Raw genomic sequence first — 25,000 nt, 5'->3', positions numbered from 1 at the left:
GAGATGAAATACATGTGGAGTATGCGTAGAATAAGAATAGCTGAAAAGATGAGAAATGTTTAAAAGATGGGGTAGAACTGTTGGCATTGATGAAAGGGGGCTCAGTGCTTTGAGTTGTATAATTCTGGTGTTTTGTGTGGATGGAAGAAAAGAACCCCGACTAATGGCTAGCAGGCAGATGATGCAGTTGTTTGAACGTAATGGCTCTATAACCAGGAAACCCGATAGAGTGCGCTCAAAATTAAATTGGGAGGCGGTGTTTATGTAGGCGTGAATTTCCGATGCTGTTTTGCGTAATTGAAAGTCCATATTTGATTCAGTTGTTAATATGTGCATTTACCTTATATTTTTATTTGTAGCCACCTTCCGTTAAGCAGAGTATATATGTGTGTGTGTGTGTGGGGTGTGGGTGTGTGTGTGTATGCATATATATATATGTATATATATATATATATATATATATATATATATATATATATATATATATATATATATATATTAAAGCTGCAAGGCAAATGCAGTCCACCACGGTCAGCGACCAACTACCACGTGCTTAATTTTGTCAGCAGGGGCACATAACTGCACACATAATTTTTTACCATTATCATGGGCCGTCATTTCTATTAAGCAAGGTTCCTTTTAGCCTAATTAGTAGAGTGCAGATATTATATTTGTTTAATAAGTGATTGTTAATTCATGCAGTTAACGTGAAATATTTTTCGGGTGCCCACTATTGTAAGAAGCCTTGAGCCATCTTAACTTGAACTAGTAACTCAGTAACTTAAGTGGCCCTAAGCACTTTACAGGGTAAGTATGCACCAGTTAACATAATCAATTCTCCTTATGGAGTATGGATATGTATAATTTATGCGTACTATTTCCTTCTGAGTTGTAATAAGTTGAAATATCAAAGCACTGAGGAAAGACCTGCCTAAGGCAAAGAAGTTCTACAGCCGCAAGTGATTATATATGCTAATTCAGCATTATGCGCTCTGTTTTCTCCTAGGTCTCATCATTTTAAGACTGCTTTCAATTGGCGATTATAATTACTATAACACCAATTTATAGCAAGAAAGCAAGAAATAGATGTTTGAATCATTGCATTGTTTCTCGGTCGTTATTGGCTGGTCTGGACATCGGTATTTATGTAAACTACACATTTGTTCAGAATTTTGTGATTTAGGATTACTAATATAAACATTTTGCGTTATGTGGTAATGGGAGGAAAAACTATCAATGTAACGCATAATGTAACTAGAATCAGAAACAATGCAGAATGACCTGTCCATCATGAATAAATGAACAGCAGAGCTCATATTGTAAGGTGCGTTATTGCAAAGCTTTGTATGCATAAGATTCTTTTGGTATTAGGATAGCACAATTTCTTCTGATAAATTCTCAACTTTTGGATCAAGATAATTTCGTTGGCGTTGATCTTGAACGAGGGATTTGTTTACCTTTTGGAGATACTCTCCCAGACATCAAACAAAAATCCTGAGTTTTCGATTGGTAGTGACCAGAAAATGTTAAAAATTGCCAGATCCGATTTCCCTTGGGAATATAGTAATGTGCATGGCATGCAGATGAGAAACTGCAATTTGTCGACCTGAAATTTGCTACATACGGAAACACATTCATGACTTGACGACTGCTTAGATCCTTTCATTGCGTGGCACTTGCTGGTTAAGTGGCTTAGTCTTGGTATTTGAGAGTATGTTTCATCTCCAGGCACCAGGATGAGTATTATAATTAACCTCTCAACAAGAGTTATGGGAGAAGCGGAATCTTACGGTTTGTTAAAGAAAATGGTCGCCTTCACTGAATATAACTCTTGGTTTTTCATGTTCAAGTTTTGCTTTTGCATCCCGTTAAAACTTTTGTGCTGCCATTCTTTTGTGGTTCCATTGTGCAAGATTGTTTATATATGTATGTTGTATTGTTGTTGTTTGGTGAGTCACAGAATCTTTTTACCTTATTACAAATAGCAGTAGACATTTTCGGTTAATGACCTTGGTAATTGCAAATCGATTTTAACAGTTACAGATATATGCGTTTTTGTTTTTCCTCTAGTTGCCTCCATTCTGGAATGAAGGCGACTGGCGTGGTCATAAAAAGGTAGATAACAGATAGAGAGTAAATCCCTCTCCGTCCATATTTTCCACCGGATGATCCGAAGTGGCGGTAATTAGCGGCTGCTTGACTCAGAGCCTAATTAACATAAATTATATATTAAGATCCGGAAATTGATTATTCATTAAGTAGGCGCTCTCATGGAGCAAAATTTCATATTACCTTCGAAATTTTCGCGATCTCTATTTTTCCTGAAACTTACCTAATTCAACATACATTATAATTAAATATAGAGTACACTGAAATCAGTAATTTTCAGCTTTTTTTTTTTTTTTTTATACTGAATGTTTCTGGCTCACGTCATGTTAGTGACATTGGTAATGGAGACAGAAGAAAGACACATGGGATGAGAAAAGACATTTTTTTTTTATTGAACTTTTGGTATGTGGGAAGAAATGAGGATAGAGAATATACCACGTTGCAATGCAGACAATGACAAAGATGTTTTTAGTTCGTGAAGTGTTTATCGTTAACAACATCTGATTGCAAAAAACAGAATTTTATTGTAGTTTATGTGGTTGAAATGAATTGATGTTCGTTAGCCAGAAGTAGATGCAGTAAGTTTCTGTAGAAAAATGAAAGGCATTTCTTGAAAGAATTAATTCGATGGCGTTTTTTCTTTCATTTGTTTATCAGTTTAGTGCTGTATTAAACTATCGAGTGGGCTTCTGTTTTCCATAAAGTGTATACACTAGGCTATGGTCTCTATAAAAGAAAACAGGAAAGTTCAGAATTCAACTGTCTTAATCTATTTTATGCCCTCATACAATTAAAGATTATTGCTACAACCAATTCTCTCTCTCTGTCTCTCTCTCTCTCTCTCTCTCTCTCTCTCTCTCTCTCTCTCTCTCTCTCTCTCTCTCCTGTTAGTTATAGAACTATAATTTCATAGCGTTAAAAAATCCTAATTGTTAAGATTGTGTTGTATGTCAAGAAGATAAAATTTTGAAGGTGTCTTATAATGTTCATTTTAGGTATTCATTTACGTACATATTTTTATTTTACGTTCGTCACTTATTTTCCCCGTGCGCATTTGTTTGAGTACAATCATATTGTCCTTACGCCTTTTGATCCTTGAAATACGATTAGCAAGTATTAAAAACGCCTTTTGTTTGGCTCTAACAATTGTTGGAAAAGAATAAAGGTTTTAATAGGGAGAGCGAGGGTTCAGAAGGTTCAGTTCGAGGAACTTCTTGAAAAACACTGAAAATGAAAGAGAGGTGGATGCCGACTTTTACCTTTGTCAGGCGAAAATAATTTCGTTGCTGTTGTTGTTTTTGCTTTACGTCAGTCCGGTGTTAACGAAGCTAATAAAAATAGAAAGGTCTTTGGTCTTCTGAGGTTTTATGTTCTCGCCTTTTGCCCCTATTATAAGAAGAGTGCGCCTGTGTCTTCGTGATGAGTCGGCAAAAAACTCCCTCGCTTAAGCAAAATACGTGAGGGTAGTATTTACTCCTCGTAAGGGGGTAGCGCCGTCAGTGCACCTCATGTAGTGCACTGTAGGCATTACTGTAGAGTCTTTGCAGCGTCCCTTCGGCCCCTGGCTGCAACCTCTTTCATTCCTTTTACTGTACCTCCGTTCATATTCTCTTTCTTCCATCTGATTCTCTACCTCTCTCAAAAAATTTTCATAGTGCAACTGCGAGGTTTCTCTCCTGTTATAAATTTCAAATCGTATGCCAATTTCGTTTCAACGCTGAATGACCTCATAGGTCCCAGCCCTTGGCCTTTGGCCTAAATTCTATATTCAATTCAGTATTTATTTATTCTATACGTTTTACACTGTGTGCCAAATGTGTTTTTATTCGCGAGAAAAAAATTATTTGAGTTAACTTATCATCTTCCTAAGTATCCATACCGTACCAAGAAATCATGTTAATTGAAATATCCTTAGCAGATTGTACCTCACTGTCCTCTTAATAACAAGACCTGCTTCTTTGCCCAACAGGAAGGATGTGGCTGCAGTCATGTTTGCGTCTTCCTGGACCAATTCCGTCAGGAGAAAACGTGTGTCTGCGACCCCAAGTATGTTTTGGCAGAAGATAACAAGAAGTGCATCCGTAAGTAATCCGTTGGACTGTTACGCACAGCATGCTGCATTAACAGCAGCGATCTTTTCTGTATTTGCAAACCCTTCCTTTGTTGACCCGTTTTTACATCGTCGTTTCCCTTTGATGCGGTGACGCCAATACAACTCACAAACAAGTAGGATACTGTTATGTTTAGCATAGGTATCAGTGCTGTTTAAAAACGGACTTTTTAATAACCTATAGTTAATTAACCAATATGAAAACTAAAGAGATTATTCACGTACCGATTGGAGTACAGCGCGACTGTTTACAAGATAAAACATAACTGATGGTGATAGATTAAACTAAGTTTTGAGTGAATGATGTTCGAGAGGACTGCCTCTTTCTTTTGTAACTCATTTACATGCATACACACACACATACGTATATATATATATATATATATATATATATATATATATATATATATATATATATATATATATATGTATATATATATATATATATATGTATATGTATATATATATATATATATATATATATATATATATATATATATATATATATATATATATATATATATTACACTCTAATCTTCTTTCAAGTGACCATGAACTGAAGTAACGTTAAAAAGATAGTGGCTGACCTTTCTTTGTTCTATCACTTTCCCTCTCTCTGGCTTAGCTAATTGCTTCTAATCATACTTTTTAATCTCCTCATCCCCTTCTGAATTTTACAACGTAGAACAAGTCCTTTCAGTAATGATGATGTGTCTGTGAAAAAGGAGGTAATGTGAAAGGGTTCATCGGTCGTCAGTTTTATGAAAATTTACGTTCAAATTATGGAAACATATGTGGGGGAAAAAGTCCTCCAGTCTTAAAAAAAAAAAAAAAAAGCTGTTCGCCAGGAATTGATGACTAAATGTTTGCAGTCACAACTTTATGATTTCTTTTTTCGATAATTGAAAACTTAACGAACTACTGTCTTTCCCTACGTTATACCATTTCGTACATACGCCTGTTAAAAGTACCGAACAAATAAAAAACTGAAGAAAAGATAGAAGTTTTCTCTCTCTCTCTCTCTCTCTCTCTCTCTCTCTCTCTCTCTCTCTCTCTCTCTCAAAAGAAAAAAATCGTGATAAGCTAGACGGATACAAACCACATTCAACTCACAATCAGAATTAAATAAAAATCTTCTTGTTTGGCGTATTTACTTCGTCATGAATCAGCGTGTTGCTAAAAATGGGTTTTAGACATTTGTTCAGCCAACAGCATACTGAATCATACGCAATAAAATGTTTTTTATCCCAACTCAAACTGCACAAAAATTAATCTGCAGACTTTCTTTTTTTTATTATTATTATCGGAGGTTTTCCGTAGTAGATTCTGGTCTTGGGGAATTCTAGACCCTTCGTGTTACTTGCTGTCACTCTCCGGCCAAGAAAATAAGTCATTGATAGAGTAAATGGAAATGAAATAAATTTTCTTTGGGTTTTAGAAAAAAAATTTTTCTCTTAATATTTTATTACTAATATAAATGGTGAGGTAAACTGGAAATGGTATGAAATACACCGAGTTTTCTGATTGAAATCTGGTATAAAATAAATTTTTCGTATGTTTTATGACTGCCCCAAAAGGAGAAGATCGCTGAAGCGATATTTCCTTTATTTCTCGCATTAAACCATTGAAAACAGATTATATAAAAGAAATAAAATTTTTTTTGAAGATGAATAGATCACAGATGGCAGTTATTACACTGCAGGGTTGTCATTGACCAAATTTTTCCATGTTATTTAAAGAACGGCAAACAGAAAATAAAATTCCTGAAAATTTATTCGTGTGTAGTTGATCCGCGTTGCAGTTAGTAGCAGCATATTTATTAGGTAATATGATATATATATATACACCTGTATATGTGTGTGTGTTAGTCCCCTGCAGACACAGTTGGGGCTGACTGTGGGTTTCCCTGAGTCTGTCCATCATGCTTACCTTTTCATCGCAACTCCTACACGGTTAAAGGCATTTCAGTCCAAGTAGTTACGAAAGTATACCACCAACCATAGATATGCTTAAAAGGGGATCGCCTGTCTATCAGTCGGTCAGCGTGTCCATCACACTTAACTTGCCTCAGAGCTTCTACGCTGTTGAAAGGATTTCATTCGAACTTAATGCAGAGACAGAGCATCATATATAGATTCACAGGAAGGGAGATTGTACGTCTGTATGTTCGCCAGATTGTCTGTCACGCTTACCTTGTCATCTCAACACCTTTTTTGCTTTTGATTACCAGTAAAACTTGGCATAAAGGTAGACTCATAAACCATAGATGTGCATGTAGAAAGATTGTCCATCTTTCTGTCTGTTATCGTGACCAGATAGGATTTTAGCTGGTACAAAAGTAGACCATTCATGTGAAGGGAAGGAGACTGTCCGGTTGATTGTCCGTCGTTGTGACTTCCATGTGTGTTATGCCATCGCCAGTCGTTTTACGAGGTAGGATTGGTACATGGGAGACCGTCGTGCATCGATATACATGAAGACAGGTCGCGGATCTATCTTTCTGATTTCATTATTCGGAAAGCGTTTAGAAAAAAGCTTGTCTGTCTTCGATAGGGGACAATTATTGCTTTGCCAATTCTCTCTGAATGCTTGTTTTCATGTCCTCCTTCATCTTCAATTCAGGCATTATGTATGCGCTGTAAGCTACAGCAGATGTATGCAGAATGCTCAGAGCGATTTTCTTATAAAAAAAAAAAAAGCTAGACTTTTAGTAATTTCAAAAAAAAAGCTAGACTTTTAGTAATTTCAAGGAAATAGGACCTATATCATGAAAGAGGGAAGTATTGCAAGAGTCTTTTATATATAAAAAAATCAATTTTGTGGTGAGGTAGAAACTTCGTATAATATTTAAGAAATCTGACCAATCTTTAACTCCATGTCGTATAAGGTGAATTAGAAAGCCCTCGGTTCGGCTGTCCACACTGAAATAGTCTGCTAGCAAAGAACTTTGATATTTCAGCCATTCCATTTCGCCGAATTGTATTATCATTTGCAACTAGAATAATTGATGCTTTTATGTTATGCAAATAGAACTAATATTCCACTAAGGTTTTTGCATATGTTGAAATAATACCTGGGATCAAAGTAGCTTTGTGTACAGTATGTTTTTATTACGTTATTCTTCTGACATAATCCCAGGAACGTCATATTTGTAGAACCAGGGGCAGTATTATGACTGAAGCGATGGTTGAATGTAAAGCAACTGTCCTCGCTGTGTCAGTGGAATTATCTTAGAAACCAAAAACAAGGCGCTTCTGAAGCCTTCAAGCTCTGCCTGAAGTCTGACTATTACATAGTTTTGAGGATGTTTGTTTTAAACCTTTATCAGGATCTCAGGTAGGATCATGTTTGGTTTACACATATTTCATTCATTTGTATTGAATATTGATAGACATCAGTTTTTTTTAATGTAATCCTGTAAAAGAAAACTATTGTGCCAGGTTTGTCTGTCCGTCCGCACTTTATTCTGTCCGCACTTTTTTCTGTCCGCACTTTTTCTGTCCGCCTTCAGATAATAAAAACTACTGAGGCTAGATGGCTACAAATTGGTATGTTGATCATCTGCCCTCCCATCATCAAACGTACCAAATTGCAGCCCTCTAGCTTCAATAGTTTTTATTTTATTTAAGGTTAAAGTTAGCCATAATCGCACTTCTGGCAACGATACAGGATAGGCTACCACCGGGCAGTGGTTAAAGTTTCACGGGCCGCGGCTCATACAGCATTATACCGAGACCACCGAAAGATGTACCTGTTTTCGGTGACCTTCATTATACGCTGTAGTGGCTGTACAGAAAACTCGATTTCACCGAAGAAACTTCGGCGCATTTTTTACTTGTTTACTTCAGTGAACGTCATGACTCAGCAATGATCATTTAGTCTTCCTACACTTGACGTTTTGCTTTCGTCCGAGCTAATGAATTCCTGAGATAACACGTTGCCAGTAATGGCAGAGGTCAGAAAAGAACGCCTTTAGATTTCTAGATTTTTAACAGTTATTACCGAGTGATATTTTGGTTGTCTGACGCGTCCATGCACAGATAGATACTCGTATATATATAATGTATATATATACATATAATATATATATATATATAGATATATATATATATATATATATATATATATATATATATATAAAATCTTCATCACGTGATAGATATGAATACTGTAACGGCAAGGAAAATGAGAGAATTAAACTTGACAGAGAAGCTCAGGGTCGGTAAATATGTACTTGCAACTCGGAAGATGAGTTCAAATCCTGTGGGAGAGCTGAAGTTCAGTTCTCTCTTTAATTATCAGCTACCAGCATAAGTATATGTGTGTGTATATATATATATATACACACATATATATATACATATACGTATATATATATATATATATATATATGTGTGTATTAGTATGTGCGTGTGTATGTATGTATTCGCGCACGCGTGTTTCTGTGTATGGGCGCATTTGATTTTGATATACGCTAGTAGCTCAGCATTCTATGAAATGTGTTCGTTTGATATTTTTTTTTAATTATTTAATTTAGAGACGAATGACTACGGTAGTTAAAATAACTGAACATTGTACTGCTTTTTTTTCTGGTAGGAGTAAAAAATTCTTTTCATGACGATTTTAATGAAAGTCCAATTGAGGGATGAAAGAACCTTCCCCATGAAATCAGAATAAGCTATAAATAGGCTTTTCAAATTTTAATGACGGGCTGAGTAACGGTAAAGACGCCCACGTCCAATTGTATTGCTAATAAAGAATTAGAGTTAAGTAAGGCGATGCAAGGAATGGATATTGCCGCTGTATTTTATTATCCATTCGTACTGAAGAAATTGGTAGACATTTAAACTGGTTGCACGCGTTTGTCGCCTTTGGTTGCTGAACAATGTTTACTAGGAGAAATTTTCCCGAAATATTTTGTGGTTGACTCTCTCTCTCTCTCTCTCTCTCTCTCTCTCTCTCTCTCTCTCTCTCTCTCTCTCTCACACACACACACACACACACAAATATAACCTTACTCAGGCACCTGAAATCATTTTATCTCCACTGAGGCGTTTTTGACGAGAAAGACAACATCATATATGATTGGGTCCATAAGAGCGCCTTCGTCTGGTATATCACATCTCATTTTAGAGATACAACTTGGATGTCTTCGCATAATATTCAGAGTAGGAAACCCTCGGACGTGCAGCTTCGTCTTGTGAGATTATACTCTTGATTTTAATATCGCCTTCGTATGTATTTTTTTTTTTTTTTTTGAATGTGTAAACTGAGTGTCATAACTCGTGTGTGTGTGTTTTATTATATGACTGACGTTTGCATGGTGAGATACCGATTCTGCTGCCTAAGTGTAACTATTTTTCTTCTGTAATCATTGCATGGTAATGAAACGGTGAGTAGGCTGGAACGGAAATGGGTGTTTATATTGTGGAAAACTTGATGATCTTGAAATTTTCAGTATATAGCATTTATTTGTATTTATATAATTTTTTGTTGATCTACCATTCTAGATTTTTCCCCAAATCATTTGTTTATCACTGACAGTTATTGTTTGTCAAATTCCTTATTGTGTAATGAGTATTGCGAATTCCTTAACTACATCCCAAACGTCCTGTGTATTTAATACATTATTACCTTTCTTACTTACAATATTTTACTCTTGTATTGACTGAGTTTTAATATAACACTGGTAAGTATTCGTCTTTGCCTCGAAACGTAATGAAATAACGAGAGCGAAAAATATTGGCCTGACTTCCCTCTTTTACGAAGGGAACATTTTCATCCCTCCTACGTGTATTGGGAGAATTCCTGAATAGGGACTCGCGTAATTCGTCCTGAATTCCTGTTTCAAAGGGCAAAGAAGAATAGGAAATTGTTTTAGAATACTTTCATAGCTTGGAAGCGCTGTGAGGAAGGTAGAGGGAAAGACCCTGGGAGGTTGGGGGGGGGGGGGATGGAAATTGTGCTATCGGATAAGAGAGGTTTTGGGTGGGAGATGGATGAAGAAAGAAAAGAGGGAAATGGAAGCATTTAGTGAGAGATGAGAAGTTATGTATTTGATGGCAGGCTTTATGGGTGTTATGTGTGCCGAGAAACGACGTGGGCGGAAGCTATTTTGGTGAGAGGAAGGGAGGAAAGGTGGACGCTCTCGGGCCCATTGGAATGTTAGTTACTTTAGGTGGGTCTATTTATGCCATCATGGAACGAGTGACGGAGATTGTATTGGTCCGGGAGGGATTATGCTTGGGGTCAATAAAGAAGGGCAGGAGGAGACAAGAGAGGAATGGCGCTCGGCTTTTCTCTTGAAAAAAATCTGGGAAATTTGTCGCATTTTTGTGACTGGATGATATCCAATATTTCGTTTTTGCTTGAGCAGGGGATTCAGAGAGTAATGCGAATTCTGTACGTGATATAAGCACGAGCTGCATTTAGTAATTATTTCTGTAAGGAAGGGGAACTGCGTGTTCAAACTTTCAGTGCCAAGAATCCATACAGTATGTACATCTGTTTCCATTGAAAATCTTCTACGTCAGTGAAAAGAATTTCCCGCAAAGAGGAAGCTGCACCATTATTTTAGTATTAAATTTTCCTCTGGTTTGAGATGTCATCGTACATTTTCACCCGAGCTTGTTAAGATCTACGGAATTATAGTTCTTACATGATTTGTATAAAGTTAAAGCTTGTAAATTAAGAACTATGACCTAATTAAGTTGCCCTTTGAGGCGAACCACCTCAAAGAAATAAATAAGAGGACTTTTTAGGTTCCCTCATTAGGTTTATCAGACTGAACTTTAGAATATGATTACTGTACATAATTTAGAGATGTCATACTCCTTTCCTCTCATTTAAATTTTAAGCCCTTGGCTCTCTCGCAAAAGTTGTTTCATATTAGCCTTTGTCTTCTGTTCCTTTGCTTGTGAATATTCATGAATATTTTTTAAGGGGAAACTTTAGAGAATTTTATCTCAAAGTCTGTGTTTACCCAGTCGTACTTGTAAATGCAGAGGGATGAAGCCCCCTTGCAGAAAAATTGCACAGCATTAGCCGTTCCGTACATATACACAAAATTCCCATCAAAACTACGTCGAACCCCCCAACATTCATTGGGCAGTTCACGTGTTTCTTGCATGTGCTCTCCCGCTTACTACATATGTTGGCTCTTCCCTTCCAACACTTCTTTCAAGTCGTCTATGATTGTAACCTTTTCATTGACATATCTACGTTCATTTTCCATGCATGGCCAAACGTTCTCAGTACACATTAATCTATCCTTTCACCTACGCTAACCGTCTCACCATTTCTACTGATCTCCATATTTCTTTAATTTCTTTTTTTTTTCCTACGCCGCGTATAATACGCAGATATTAATAACCATCTTTATCTCAGCTTAAGGCCGTAAGTCGAGATACAAAGGGCAGATACTGTACAATAAACTACAGAAATACAGATTGCACGGAGACAAGAAATGTTGTACAGTTCCTATCAAACTTTGCCAATGAAAAGGTTACAATTATAGACGACTTGAAAGAAGTGTTGGAAGGGAAGAGCCAACATATGTAGTAAGCGGGAGAGCACATGCAAGAAACACGTGAACTGCTCAATGAATGTTGGGGGGTTCGACGTAGTTTTGATGGGAATTTTGTGTATATGTACGGAACGGGTAATGCTGTGCAATTTTAATAATAATAATAATAATAATAATAATAATAATAATAATAATATATGGGTACAATATGCAGATGCAGTTTGCTAAAAGAAAGAGTGAACGGCAACATCCAAATATAATAATAATAATAATAATAATAATAATAATAATAATAATAATAATAATAATAATAATATTTGCTGTAAGTTGAAATTCTTAAGAGAAACAGAACAAATTAACATTAGAACATAGCAGTGCAGAAGCACACACAAGAGGACAGAGACAGGCCTAAGTTAAGTATACCTTAGTTTCACCAGACCACTGAGCTGATTAACAGCTCTCCTAGGGCTGGCCCGAAAGATTAGACTTATACTACGTGGCTAAGAACCAATTGGTTACTTAGCAACGGGACCTACAGTATAGCTTATTGTGGAATCGGAACCACATTATAACGAGAAATGAATTTCTATCACCAGAAATAAATTCCTATAATTCTTCATTGGCCGGTCGGAGACTCGAACGCAGGCCCAGCAGAGTGCTAGCCGAGAACTATACCGACCCGTCCAACGAAGAGCTAGAGACAGGCCTAACAAAGGCCTCCCTTAAGTGGGGGTAGTAATCAAGCAGACACATTGTAATACATACTTAAAGAGGAAAAATAAGAATAATACAGCGGAATAGTAAAAATAATATAACAAATGACTAATTATAGACAGCAAAAAATGAAAGAGGGACGTACTGTCGTGCACAGCGCTTGAAATCATCTGGAATAGGCAGCAAAAGAAAACGGGAGTTAACGAAACAAATGTCTCATTACCCCGTAAGTAAGTCCCATACTCCAGATCGTTGTCACTTTACTGATTTAGATGTCTTCGACAAGCATATTGCTACTGTTTCTTGGTCGGATGATCAGACTGGAGATGTAACGCATGACTCTGGTTTTCAAATTGTCTTTGCTGTTTCCTGTGCACGTTTGTGAGGCAGAGTGATGTCAAGCCAGGTGTGCTGGTAAGGCGCCTCAGAGTGTCATTATGAACAACATTAATACGTCTCTCGGTTACCGTTTGTCCCGAGAGACTACGAGACTTGTTACTGTTCTTCACAACAGCATTTAACAGCTTCATCCTTTGTTCACTCTTATGCTTTAGCATCCGCACTTGACTCCTATAAAGGACAGGTCGCTCAACTATCCCATCATACTTTCCCACCTTCGCTTCCATAGACCATTCAAACTCCTTCCCTATTTCTGTAACCTATCACTGAAATCAAGAAGCCATCATCCGTCATATTTGCTCCCAAACACTTGTAGGAACAACCGCTTTGATTCTTCCATTATCCCTGTTGTTCCAGCTCCCTGCTTTCCATTTACACTCATAACTTTAATCTTGCTCACATTTCTTGAGTTTCTCCTGTTGCAAACAAACTCAAAACCTTTCACTGCATACTACAGTTTATATATATATATATATATATATATATATATATATATATATATATATATATATATATATATATATATATATATATATACACATATTTGCGACTTATTTGCAAAGTCGTAAACTGTTATCTTAGACTGTTATCTTAGTAGTTGTAGAATTACTAAATCAGTAGTCTGCAAAAGATCACGAATGTCTTGTCACTAATCCGTTTTAACTATTATCGGGATAAGTCACCGTGTTAACAAGAAAAGATACCGACTAATGGCATTGTTCAGAGTGTAAAGGTGAATAGTGGCTGTTCTGTATGTTGTGTTAAGTAAGTAATACAAATTAGCTTTCATAAAGAATTTCGGATGATAAATTTTTTTGACAACTAAAGTCATCGAGCTACATATTTCTGTTTGAGAAATATGTAAGTGCGTTCGTTCAGTAAATCACTATAGTTGCTGCATCCTGTAAAAATTTTCTCCGATATCGTAAATCAAAACAGGAATTTTACGACGTGATAAATTGCTTTCGTGTACGCTTGTTTGAAGTCCAAGATATTGCCAAGGCTTGTAAATGCCTTCTCTAATATTTGCAGAGCAATTGCTTTCACTTTTACAAACTTAAGTCTGTCATGCAAACAACAAGTTGAGGAGCGTCTCACAAGCCTTGGAACATAAATTCAACATTCAACCTCTGACAACTGGTTAGATGTTTAGGTTTCATGCCTCTTCTACGCCAAAGGTTAGTACTGCAATGAAAAATATGTTACTCTGCGTTGTATTTTTTTTTTTTTTAGCTAACCCACCATTTAGTCTAATCTTGCGAGAAAACTAATGCTGTAGCAGTTTGTTGATTATATATATATATATATATATATATATATATATATATATATATATATATATATATATATATATATATATACATACACATAAAGTATATCAAGTTAAAGTTAAGTCCTCCTTGGGTTCTGTAGGCTCATAGGGCAGGCAATGATCTGTTTCTTAGGCCGACAGCCAGTGGGGGACAGGTCCCAATGCCTATGACACATAGCCGGGTGTCGCTAGGCCCATTGTTTAACTCCCGAACTCGAGGGCTGGTACCTATTCTCCTACTGGACCTCTCACGTTTTTTCAGACCGTTAGGTTGACGGGATACAGTTTATGCGGTATATGTATACGTATATGTATATATATACATATATATATATATATATATATATATATATATATATATATATATATATATATATATATTGTCCTGATGAATTATATAGTTTTCGATTTGCTTGAAGTTTCTATGTCTGTATAGCTTTCTTCTTATTGATATAAGTTATAGTACCATATCAGCATTGATGAAGTAGACTTACTCTTCCCATCAGTAGATAGCAATTCATTTTTAATATGCACTTCGTGTTGTTTCCATGCTTTATGTGGGATATGCATGAAGAATATCCATAGCTGATAGTTTTCATGCCCCCTCGTCACAGAAATAGTAAAATAGTACAAACATGTATTTATGTGCTCAGGTATTTGCAATGGATTGGTATTTTGATATGGGATCGGGTAATTTGCTGCTAGTCCCAGAGGACTAAGGAATAATGGTGTTCTGTGATGATGACTTCTTGTACTAAATCCAACTACTTTGACCCAGAACTCAAAACGTTGCCATTGTCATCTCATTCGGGGCAGCGTCAGCCAGCGGATTTTAAATGAACTGGCGCACCTTGGGGCATTTCACGGTATACAGTATTTTCGTGTATGTAGTTTAACGACGATTGTGTTAAATTTTTAGTTAGGACAAATTTTTTGGAGTAAAACCCACATGAGAGTTATAGCAGTATTTTTGGGGAAGCACTGTCAACACTTTCGCCTTTGGTGTTTTTGGTTTTTGCCTTGCCATCATATCTCGTATTTAGAAACTTCTTTAGTTTTGAGGTCAAAACCAACAAAAAGATTATCTTTGCCTAGCTTTTTAGTCTGATGGATACTATCCTCGTACGTAATTTTAAAAATGGCATTGCACGATTCTTATTTGGATGAGTTCACTAGAATACTTCAATAAAAACAATTTTAACACATTATTTTAAAGTCACATTCTAACAATAAATTATACGATATGGGAAATGTGGGTTTCGTATATACAGTCTCATTTGATTAAGAAAGCAGTAAAACACAAATAGCATCCAAATTTCTCGTCTAAATTGTATTTAGGTTTTATTTATGTTTTCAAGAACTAGGTGAAGTGGATTGCTCATGATGTCTCAGAAGTTCTATTTATAAGAATTATGACGTAATAAAGATATCATAACAAACTTTGAACTCTGCCTATTTAATGTCTCTTCAAGCTCCAACTGGATTTCTAATACGTCTTTGAGAGGCAGCTTCGTAAATGAGCAGTCTACGCAGATACATCATTTTATATAATATATATACAGTATACTGTGTGTGGTATGTATGTATTATATATATATACACACACACATATATATATATATATCACTAAATCCACGCCAGAAGGTGATATTCTCAAGCAGGCTTTGCATTGAGTTAGAAAATTATAATCTCAATAAAATCGAACACGCATCTGCTATTCTGAAATAAGATAAAACATAGAGGTAATGATAAGGCCGAGATTCATCACCAGAAGTGACTTTTTTAAAGGAGCGGAGAAGAGGTCGGTTCCTTCCATCTCAGCTGTCAAATAAAACTGTCACCCCTCTAATGGGGTCCCTACAAACTGTGCCGCGTTGAGATGTATGACAGGGAATCCCCAACAATTCCACTGTGATTGGCTGGATCTGGGAACTAGAGGCTCAGAGGAGGGAAGGAAAAAGGCCTGTGTTTACAAATGTCAACTTTTGGAAATAGATCAGTGAAAGAAATTTTGTCAGAATCTTTTACATTTCCAGTCGTTCCAATTTTGATGTTCTTGAGGAAATGTAATTTAATTAATAAAATATAAAAATAAGTAAATAAAAGCACGAAACCCCTTTTAACATTTGTTGAATTTAAAAAGGGGGGTGCAAAATTTTAAAATGTTGCTTAATGTATGTAAGGAAGTCTGAGTAAATGTATTTATCGTATGTATGTGTTTCAGTATGAGAGGATGTGCCTATATGCAGTTTTTAATTTCATTTCAATTCATTCATCATTGTACCAGAATGTCTGTGGGTCCTAGCGCTGGGCGCCAGGCCTGGACCTAGTATTTAATCTAATCCTTCGGGCCAGCCCCTGTGAGAGCTGAAAGTCAGCTCAGTGGTCTGGTTAAACTACTCTAATAATAATAATAATACTTAAACACACACACCTTCTGCCCCTCAGGGTTAGTTCCTTTCTTGATGTGCTGCTTTGTGCAGCTTGTTCACTGGAATGGAATTTGTATATTCCTATGCTTGCTGATTCTTCTTCTCCCCTCCTTTTGTAGTTTTTTTCATATAGCCCAATCGGTGTACACGAAAACTCTTGGAACAAGCTAACTCTCTCTCTCTCTCTCTCTCTCTCTCTCTCTCTCTCTCTCTCTCTCTCTCTCCACTTGTGGTGAATAATTTGGAGGCGTCGTTGACATAAATGTAAGAACTAGGAGGTAGCCTTCAGGTGGGCATCCAGAAAGAAAGCAGCGGAATGTGGGATGAAGGCCGAGTGTACTAAATTCTAGAAGAACTACACCAGAGTTACATCAAAGAAAGAAGGGAGAGAAACTTTGAGGATCACCTTAACTTGTTGTCCTAAAGCTGACATTCCTGTCACAGCAAAGGAAGGTGAGGTGCGGGCGTGGAGGTAGAGACGTTTCGGGTAGAGGGAGGGTAGGAAGGAGGAGTAGTGAGAGAGAAAGTGAGAGACTGTTGAATAACAATACTATTTTCGTGGGAGGCAATGAATGGAGCTATCGTTCATCTTTAGAGACCTTAACAGAAGCGGCTTTCAGGGATCAATCATTGGCTTTCTTTGTTCCGTACGACACATATTGTATGTGCAGATGGGGAAGAATGGTGGCATGGTTTTCAGATATTTCAGTGATGACGTGTACGATTTATGCCATGCAGATACAACATGGTGTTAACTTTACTCTGTTCTGCAAAGAAGTCCCTCTTTTAGTAGATCTCCAGGAATGTCCCTGTCCGTATAGTTTTTTGCCGAATATAAAATTTTTCGATATTGATATTTTACCTGTATGTAAATTGGTCAGTGTAAAGTAACATAGTGGCCATGCACAGGATGAACTCTCTTTCCACATCAAAAAGTTTTGCTAATTTTTCATTAACTGCACATGAATCAAGCTTTGGTCGTCAAATCCTGAAACAATTTTCTCTTATAAAATTGTGTCATAAAATTTTAAAATATATATTAACGAACCGTATTCTCTGCTGAAGGTGACCAGCATCGCTGATATTTAGGATTGCTCGGTGGTAAACACGGCTATTTCCCCTGCTGTCTATATTAAAGTTTTCCAATATCATTTTCGTCCTCATATTGAGCATTATGGTCCAGTAATTCTGTTAGTAATATCGGTGAATTCATTGTATAAATTGACTCTTTTAACAACTGTAGACCCTGTAGCTAAACCTGTTCTAGACAGGGATCTTTTCGTTTTCTGTCTCTCAGAAAACTATTTCTTTTCTGACCTTCCTTCCTATTTGTTTAAAGTGCTTAGAAGAAACGATTTTTTTTTTTTCACAAGCGACTCGGACAGGCTTTTCAGAAGCCGTGATGCCAAGAGTTAAGCGGCCTGCCTTATTTCAGAGAGAAACTTCCTGAGATATTTAATACGCCATTATGATTATTGCCTCCGCCAAGGAGGGTATGTTTCTGGTTCGGATTATTTGTCTGTTAAGAGGATCACGCAGAAAGTTTTATACTATTTTTTACCAAAGATGGGACACATGACTGAATTATATTTGGGAGTTTTAGGAATGTAACCTTGTAGAGAAAGAACTCCATGGTTCAGATGTTCCAGGGTCAAGACCGGGAAATCTTGTGACCGGTTATTGGAAATTTTGGTAACCAAATTCAATCAATACTTCTACAAAGAAAGTCTTTGTTGCAGAATGATTCTCTCTTAGACTCGAAGATTTCTTTTGGGTCTCGACAACTAACCGTTTTTGGTCAATAATTTGACGTTGGCGGAGATATGTGCTCTCGGCGTTAATTTTTCCCCTTGTTAATTTAGTTGCGTTATAACGCTCATCAGACGTCATTTGGTTTTTCAGTTTAATCTCCAATGGTTTATGTTTAATATGTTTGATCTTTTTTCGAAAATTGCTTAAATTTTAGACATCTGGAACATTGTGTCAGAGGAGGATTTAAAAGTTGGTGGCAACTAGACAGTCTTTCAGAAACTTGGTAGTAACACGAAATAAGTTACTTCATTTAGTATACTGGAAAAATTGCTCTAACTTTCCGAACGTAGAAAAAATGAAGCAATAAGACAAAAAAGTTCTCTCTCTCTCTCTCTCTCTCTCTCTCTCTCTCTCTCTCTCTCTCTCTCTCTCTCTCTCTCTCTCTCGTTGATTAGACTTTAAAACTGATGAATTAAGGAGAAAAGCTGAAAATCAGGATTCTGTAAGCAATCATATATGCATAGTATCCTCTAAGGTAATTAAACAATTTTCATAGAAGTCTACAGAAAAATTGTAATGTTATAGTCCTGTCACTGACAAGTAGGAAAACTATGGCAATAACGGTGTTAGAACGGTATTCCAGACAGCAAGAGTCATAATTGTTTTGACAATATCAGTCATTTTATGGCTTCTTGTCATATCTTCATTCTTCCTAAAAATTCATGTTTACGATTATTACCAATAAAAAAAAGATATTTCCACCTTCACGTAAACAAAGGAAATGCAGTAAAGCCCTGAAACCGGCAGGAATATCTAGCTCTTTCCCATTCCGTAAGTGAAGACGGAGAAAATATAGAAGGAAAACGCTCCCCCAATCGGTATGCAGGGACCTGTCCGCTGAAACTGAGCTTTGCCTTTATCCTGTCTTGTGGGGTTTCGAAAATGCATCATGTGCTTAGGCTGTGAGCAGGAGTAGTACAGACCTACATATATACAAAGATATGAGGTTCGGTCTTCTTTGTCTGATATTGTAGCTGGTATTGTGAGGTATGAGAGTAAAATATACTCTCTCTCTCTCTCTCTCTCTCTCTCTCTCTCTCTCTCTCTCTCTCTCTCTCTCTCTCTCTCATGTTGATGAGAATACCCTGAAAGGTTAATTTAAATATAATAGAAATTATATTCAAATTTATGTCGCCAATAGGCAAATACGCGTGAAGAATGCTGCAGTATAAGTAGAAGGATGGGAAGGAAGTGCCGTGGTCCCTAACTTGTTACAATTTAACCAGCCTGTCACGTGTACTCCAAAAACCATGTCAGTCCGTACAGAAATAATTGCAGACATCATTAAAATAAATTTTGAAAACTTTTAAGTATTTCATTGCTTAATGGGAATCGTTATCCTCTTACACTGACAATCAAACGAACTGTGCATTACGATCGTAATAGTTCAGTGCCGACAGAATTGCGAGATCCGCTTAGAAGCAGAGACGGCTAATGAGGGAGAAATGGAAATTTAATTATTTTTCATAAATTTAATAGGGTTTGAGAGACTGTAAGTCTTATACCAATTAATAGTAGTCTTTTGCATGTAAAATCATTCTGCTAAGTTCTGCGGAAACTAGGATTTTTTCCGTTACACAAATCCTATTTCCTTTTGTTTTCCCTATCAGCTGCGTTAACAGCACTCAATAGTTGTAATAAAAACTTGAAGAAAGAAATCTACGACTGAGTGAGATAAGTTTAGGTATTCAAGAAGAACAAATAGTAGAAAGCCGCAGTTTTTAAAGTAAATTAACATTTTGGAATCCAGTCCACAGCACTTCTCGAAATAATTGAACGGCGTTAATTCATTGTCCAGTGTATGGAGAGCGGCTAGTAATTTGCCTGATACTGCTAAAATAATCCAAACTTACTTAAAAGAAATGTGAGGTTTATTTCGCTTTAAAAACTTCAAATACAAGAGAAATACTAATAAAGAAAAGTAATCACCTTTCCCGTATCCAGATTCTATCCTCCGATACATATAAGGTATTTATCCAAGAACCACGCAATTACAGTAATTGAATAGTGCAGCTCGTATAGGGGAATTTAAAGAATAACCATTGTATAATCCAAAGGGAAGAAAAAATCGTCTGTGTATACTACTGAATAGCATATTTTGGGGGGGAAGGGAAATTTGAAAAAAATCGTCTGTGTATACTACTGAATAGCATATTTGGGGGGGAAGGGAAATTTGAAAAAAAATCAATACATTTGTCTGAGGGGAGAAAACGTGAACATTCCTGAAAAGATTTAGAATATTGAAGAAAATAAGAAATGCTAGAATATTCAAGGAAATCTGTTGTATTCATTCATGACATAAATATTAATAACCTGGCAAATCTCAAAGGGCAAACAAGTTCAGTTCAAAGGCAATTAATTCTGAGATGAACTTTTAGACCTGCATCTTTGTTCGTTGTACAGTGTCTGTTATGTTGCTCTGGTAAGACTCGATAAGTTTATCTGATTGCTTCATCTCTCGAACATAATACTTTCCCTATAAAGTGTAGAAAACATGCTTCATTGTAACATTTACCAAAGGAAATTTTTACTTCATTATTCCAAGCAAAGAGCAAAGCAATCTTGAGCTTGCGTCGTCTTGCAAAACATTTCGAGGTTGTCAGAAGTTTGTAATATAGCCTCTTGCCAATCTATTGTAACGAGTTTGGAGTTTTCCAACTAGAAAATTAGGCCGGTCAGTAACTTTCATGTTATCCTTTGTATATATCGACTCAAGTTCACAAATTTCTATTTTAAAGGGAGCTTTGGTAAACTGGACATGCAAATTGCCGTTTATAGCTAAAAGAATAACAGTATATTCACACGATAGGCTTCTCGACTCTACATGCCATCAAGCGATTTTTGCCAACATGCCCTTTGTGTCAGTGAGCTAGTGCCGTGTAGATTGCACATAATAGTTATAGTTCTAGAGGCTTATCATTACCGCCGTCAGTCTCAGACTGAAAAGGGCAACAAACCGGTGGCCACGCCCTGGCGTCTGTTGCCTCCTTCAGTTAATTGGCCAGAAACCTTGGTCGTGCTCGCTTAATGGTTTGGGGATTCTCAGGGTGTCACCCGAATAATTGTTAATCTTAGTTTGTCTTGGGACACCTTTGGCTTTCCCTTTACTTCATTCTGGCTGTGTCTGTTTTCCTTTCTTATCAGGATTGATTTTCCAGGAATATAGAGTAATTTATATTAGTTATTAGTTATGATAATTATGAAACTGTACCCAATTACTTTAAATCGTTGTCTGGAGACTGAAAAATAGAGTAATGTCATATCTTTCTTCTTTGATATAGCATTCTCTGGCAAATTCTGCTATTTTGCTGATAATTTAACGCCAGAGTTCAGTGTGCAACAGCTATTTTGAGTCAGGATGAGCATAATTTTGACTGTGTTCATCAGGGCATAAGCAGATATGCAAAATTATCCTTAAAGTGAGTTAACATGAAGTCTGGTTATATTTTACAGAATATCCTTAAATTTTCTTTTGGCATTCATTTTACATGGACTGCAGAAACTTCGAAATGGTTAAGCCGTATCAAGATATTGCAAAAAGACCGTTAATGATTTATTTGTATTACTGTGCTCTGATTTACTGGTCGGTTTCAGTGTGCCCTAGTCTGGACTTAGGAGGGGTTATGGTGGCAGTAGTCGGATTCATGTTGTTCTAACTTCATAGTTTAATATGGCATGTGGTAGTTGACTACCTGGACACTTCTGTTGGATGCGTTTCTTTATGTTAATCACATTTTTATATAAATAAATGAATCTGGGTTTCATCGGCTGAGAACTCTACAACTCGGCACAGTTTAAATTGGGCGTAGTACAGCAGTGTTCTTGCGTGATACACATGTTTTGTTAGTGTGCATCCTTTGTCAGAAAATCATTTACAAGCTTGTAATGTCTTTTACATGAAAAATGAGAGCATGACACTTTGGTTTATAGTTGTAAATAATTTTTAACGAAAAATAAGTAACCTAGGAGGCAGATTTTTTACTGTATAAGTCAAATTCTGTTATTTGTGTCATCACGTTTCTCGTTTTCGACTGTTTTTCATGCACACCAAGTGACTACGTCTTAAATCTTGTGAAATCTTTCCCTTCAATCTGCTAAAATATTTTATTTCGTACGTTTCGTTCAGCTGGAGAGATATTCGACGTGTGATTGTCGTTTTATGAATATCTTCCATATTTTGTACAGAATGGCGATAAGATGATGTGGAAATTTTCCTTCTTGCCTTGCAGAATAATAAAGGAATGATATGACGCTGTATCTTTTTTTTTTTCAATAGCAGTGAGACCGGTTGGTATCGAATAAACGAGTAATTCGAATTGAAGCGTTTTCTGTATAATGGACTTTGCAGTCGCTGGCCATCAAAAATAACAGACATTTTCTCCATTTAAAAAAAAACACATTGCTAGATTTGAGGCTGGTTGTCAAGATGCACTGCTTTAAACAGAAATACCTTCCTCCGGTGAGAATTCGACTGAATACCATTGTAACTGCTTCCTCAAAAAGAATCCTTCCTTCAATCAATTAAAATTCTTTAGGTTAGTTTTTCCGTTGGACTAAAGTTCATTAAAAAAAAAGTATTCAGTTTAGTGGCCCTTTTGTGAAACAGTCGTCTCTTCCAGTAAAAGCTAAATATTTTTTTTATAAAGTTAGCTTCTGGAAACAAAATATTAGTAAGTTTCTTATTCCTTTCCACATAATATTTTTCCTTTTTTTTTAGTGTGAACTTGATTATTTAGAAGCACATGCGTCCCCAGTCTTTTTTGTTAGCATCAATGATAAGTGCCTTATTTTCTCTGAGATGAAAATTATAAGGATTTTATTGCAATGCCATTTTGACATGCCGAAAACATTGAAATTTATTTAAGAACGCAGTAGACTGGAAAGCTTCGCGTTGCCATTGACAAAATAAAATGCTGATGCAATTTGCTGAAAACGGCAGAATTGTTCCTGGAAATTCTTACGAATTTATTGGGTGAAACCAATGCGTGCTTTTGTTTTGTAGCAGGAATTCTCTTTCCATGTTTTAATAACCATCAGAACTGAAACTAGGAAGACAAAAGAACTGGTTTGCATTGATGTACCGAAAGCCCTTGGCGTTGCGGACGCTATTTACACATTTGGATCGAAATATGGAAAATCGATCCCAAGAGATTTCTGTTTTGTCGTATTTCCTTCCATACCTGTAAGGAAGGTGTACTCCTCACACGTCTCGAACTGTCAACCTACATGCCCAGTTCTCCTCGCTGCTGGGAGAAAGGGAGCTGGGGTTTGTAACATGTACACATTCGCTACCGGGGTCTAAGCGATGTCAGGCAGGGCAGCCGATTGAGGTGGCCACCCCACCGCCAAATCAAAGTCCTTCAAAGAAGGGCATCATTCCCCACCCCATATAATAATGGGGAAAATGCACGTTAAAGGCGAAGAAGAAGAAGACCTGTAAGGAAGGTGTACTGCTTGGTAACTTTGTCATTAAGTATTTAAGTATTTATCTCTCTCTCTCTCTCTCTCTCTCTCTCTCTCTCTCTCTCTCTTTCTCTCTCTATATATATATATATATATATATATATATATATATATATATATATATATATATATATATACTCTCTCTCTCTCTCTCTCTCTCTCTCTCTCTCTATATATATATATATATATATATATATATATATATATTATTACATATATAATGTATATGTATTATACTGTGTATGTATACAAAGGCTCTCTTTTCATTATAAAAGCTCTTCCACTATATTCCCGTCCACCTGACCTTTTAAGATATGAAGAAAGTTTCCCTGCTCTGGAAGAGGGAAGATCAACAGAAAAGTTCCAGATGCGGGTTCATTCTCCCGCGTCACAAAACAAAAATTCTCTAGATACTGGACGTCAGGTTTGGGGTGTAGAACAGCCGCCTTTTTTATCGTTACAGCTCTCTCTCTCTCTCTCTCTCTCTCTCTCTCTCTCTCTCTCTCTCTCTCTCTCTCTCTCTTTTTGTGTTAGTATGTTTTCTTGGTTACCCAGTTTGCGCATTCTTGAACACGGAGATGAGTCTATTCGTTACCGAAGTGAAAACTTTTATTTTTTTCTCTCTCTCTATACAACGGATGTGATCGCTACTCAATTTTTTCCATCTGCTTTGGATAACCAAGAGGTATTTGTAAGACACATGGGTATTTGTTCAAATGTGAATTCGGCATTTCAACAAATTATCATAAAACACCATGTAGTAATGATGAAATATGATAATTTTTTATATATATATATATATATATATATATATATATATATATATATATATATATATATATATATATATATATATATATATATATATATATTGTCAGGATAAAAAGTTCTCTCTCTCTCTCTCTCTCTCTCTCTCTCTCTCTCTCTCTCTCTCTCTCTCTCTCTCAAGGCTCAAGGATATTTTGCGTAAACATGCATGAGTTTTATAAATTATTTAGAGACCAATTGGTTTGACTGTTAAGTGTGCACCTTTATCCACGAAATGTGCTGTGAATTTCGTGGTGTACAGAATATTGCCTTTTTGGACTTCAGTCGATAACTGATATTGCATGCGTAATCTCTCC

General features: G+C 36.4%; 1 protein-coding gene across 1 annotated transcript in view; it reads left to right on the top strand.

The window, feature by feature from the left end:
• Alk (Anaplastic lymphoma kinase) overlaps positions 1–25,000 on the top strand; it is a 1,114,821-nt gene that overhangs the window by 997,232 nt on the left and 92,589 nt on the right. Inside the window, exon 20 of the mRNA XM_067113483.1 lies at positions 4,079–4,190. Coding sequence (XP_066969584.1) covers positions 4,079–4,190 — 112 coding nt within the window. The remainder of the gene's footprint in view (positions 1–4,078; positions 4,191–25,000) is intronic.

The sequence above is a fragment of the Macrobrachium rosenbergii genome, chromosome 12, assembly GCF_040412425.1.
Source record: "Macrobrachium rosenbergii isolate ZJJX-2024 chromosome 12, ASM4041242v1, whole genome shotgun sequence".
NCBI lineage: Eukaryota > Metazoa > Arthropoda > Malacostraca > Decapoda > Palaemonidae > Macrobrachium > Macrobrachium rosenbergii.
The sequence above is the reverse complement of the archived record's forward strand: the minus strand, read 5'-3'. Positions and strand labels throughout refer to the sequence as shown.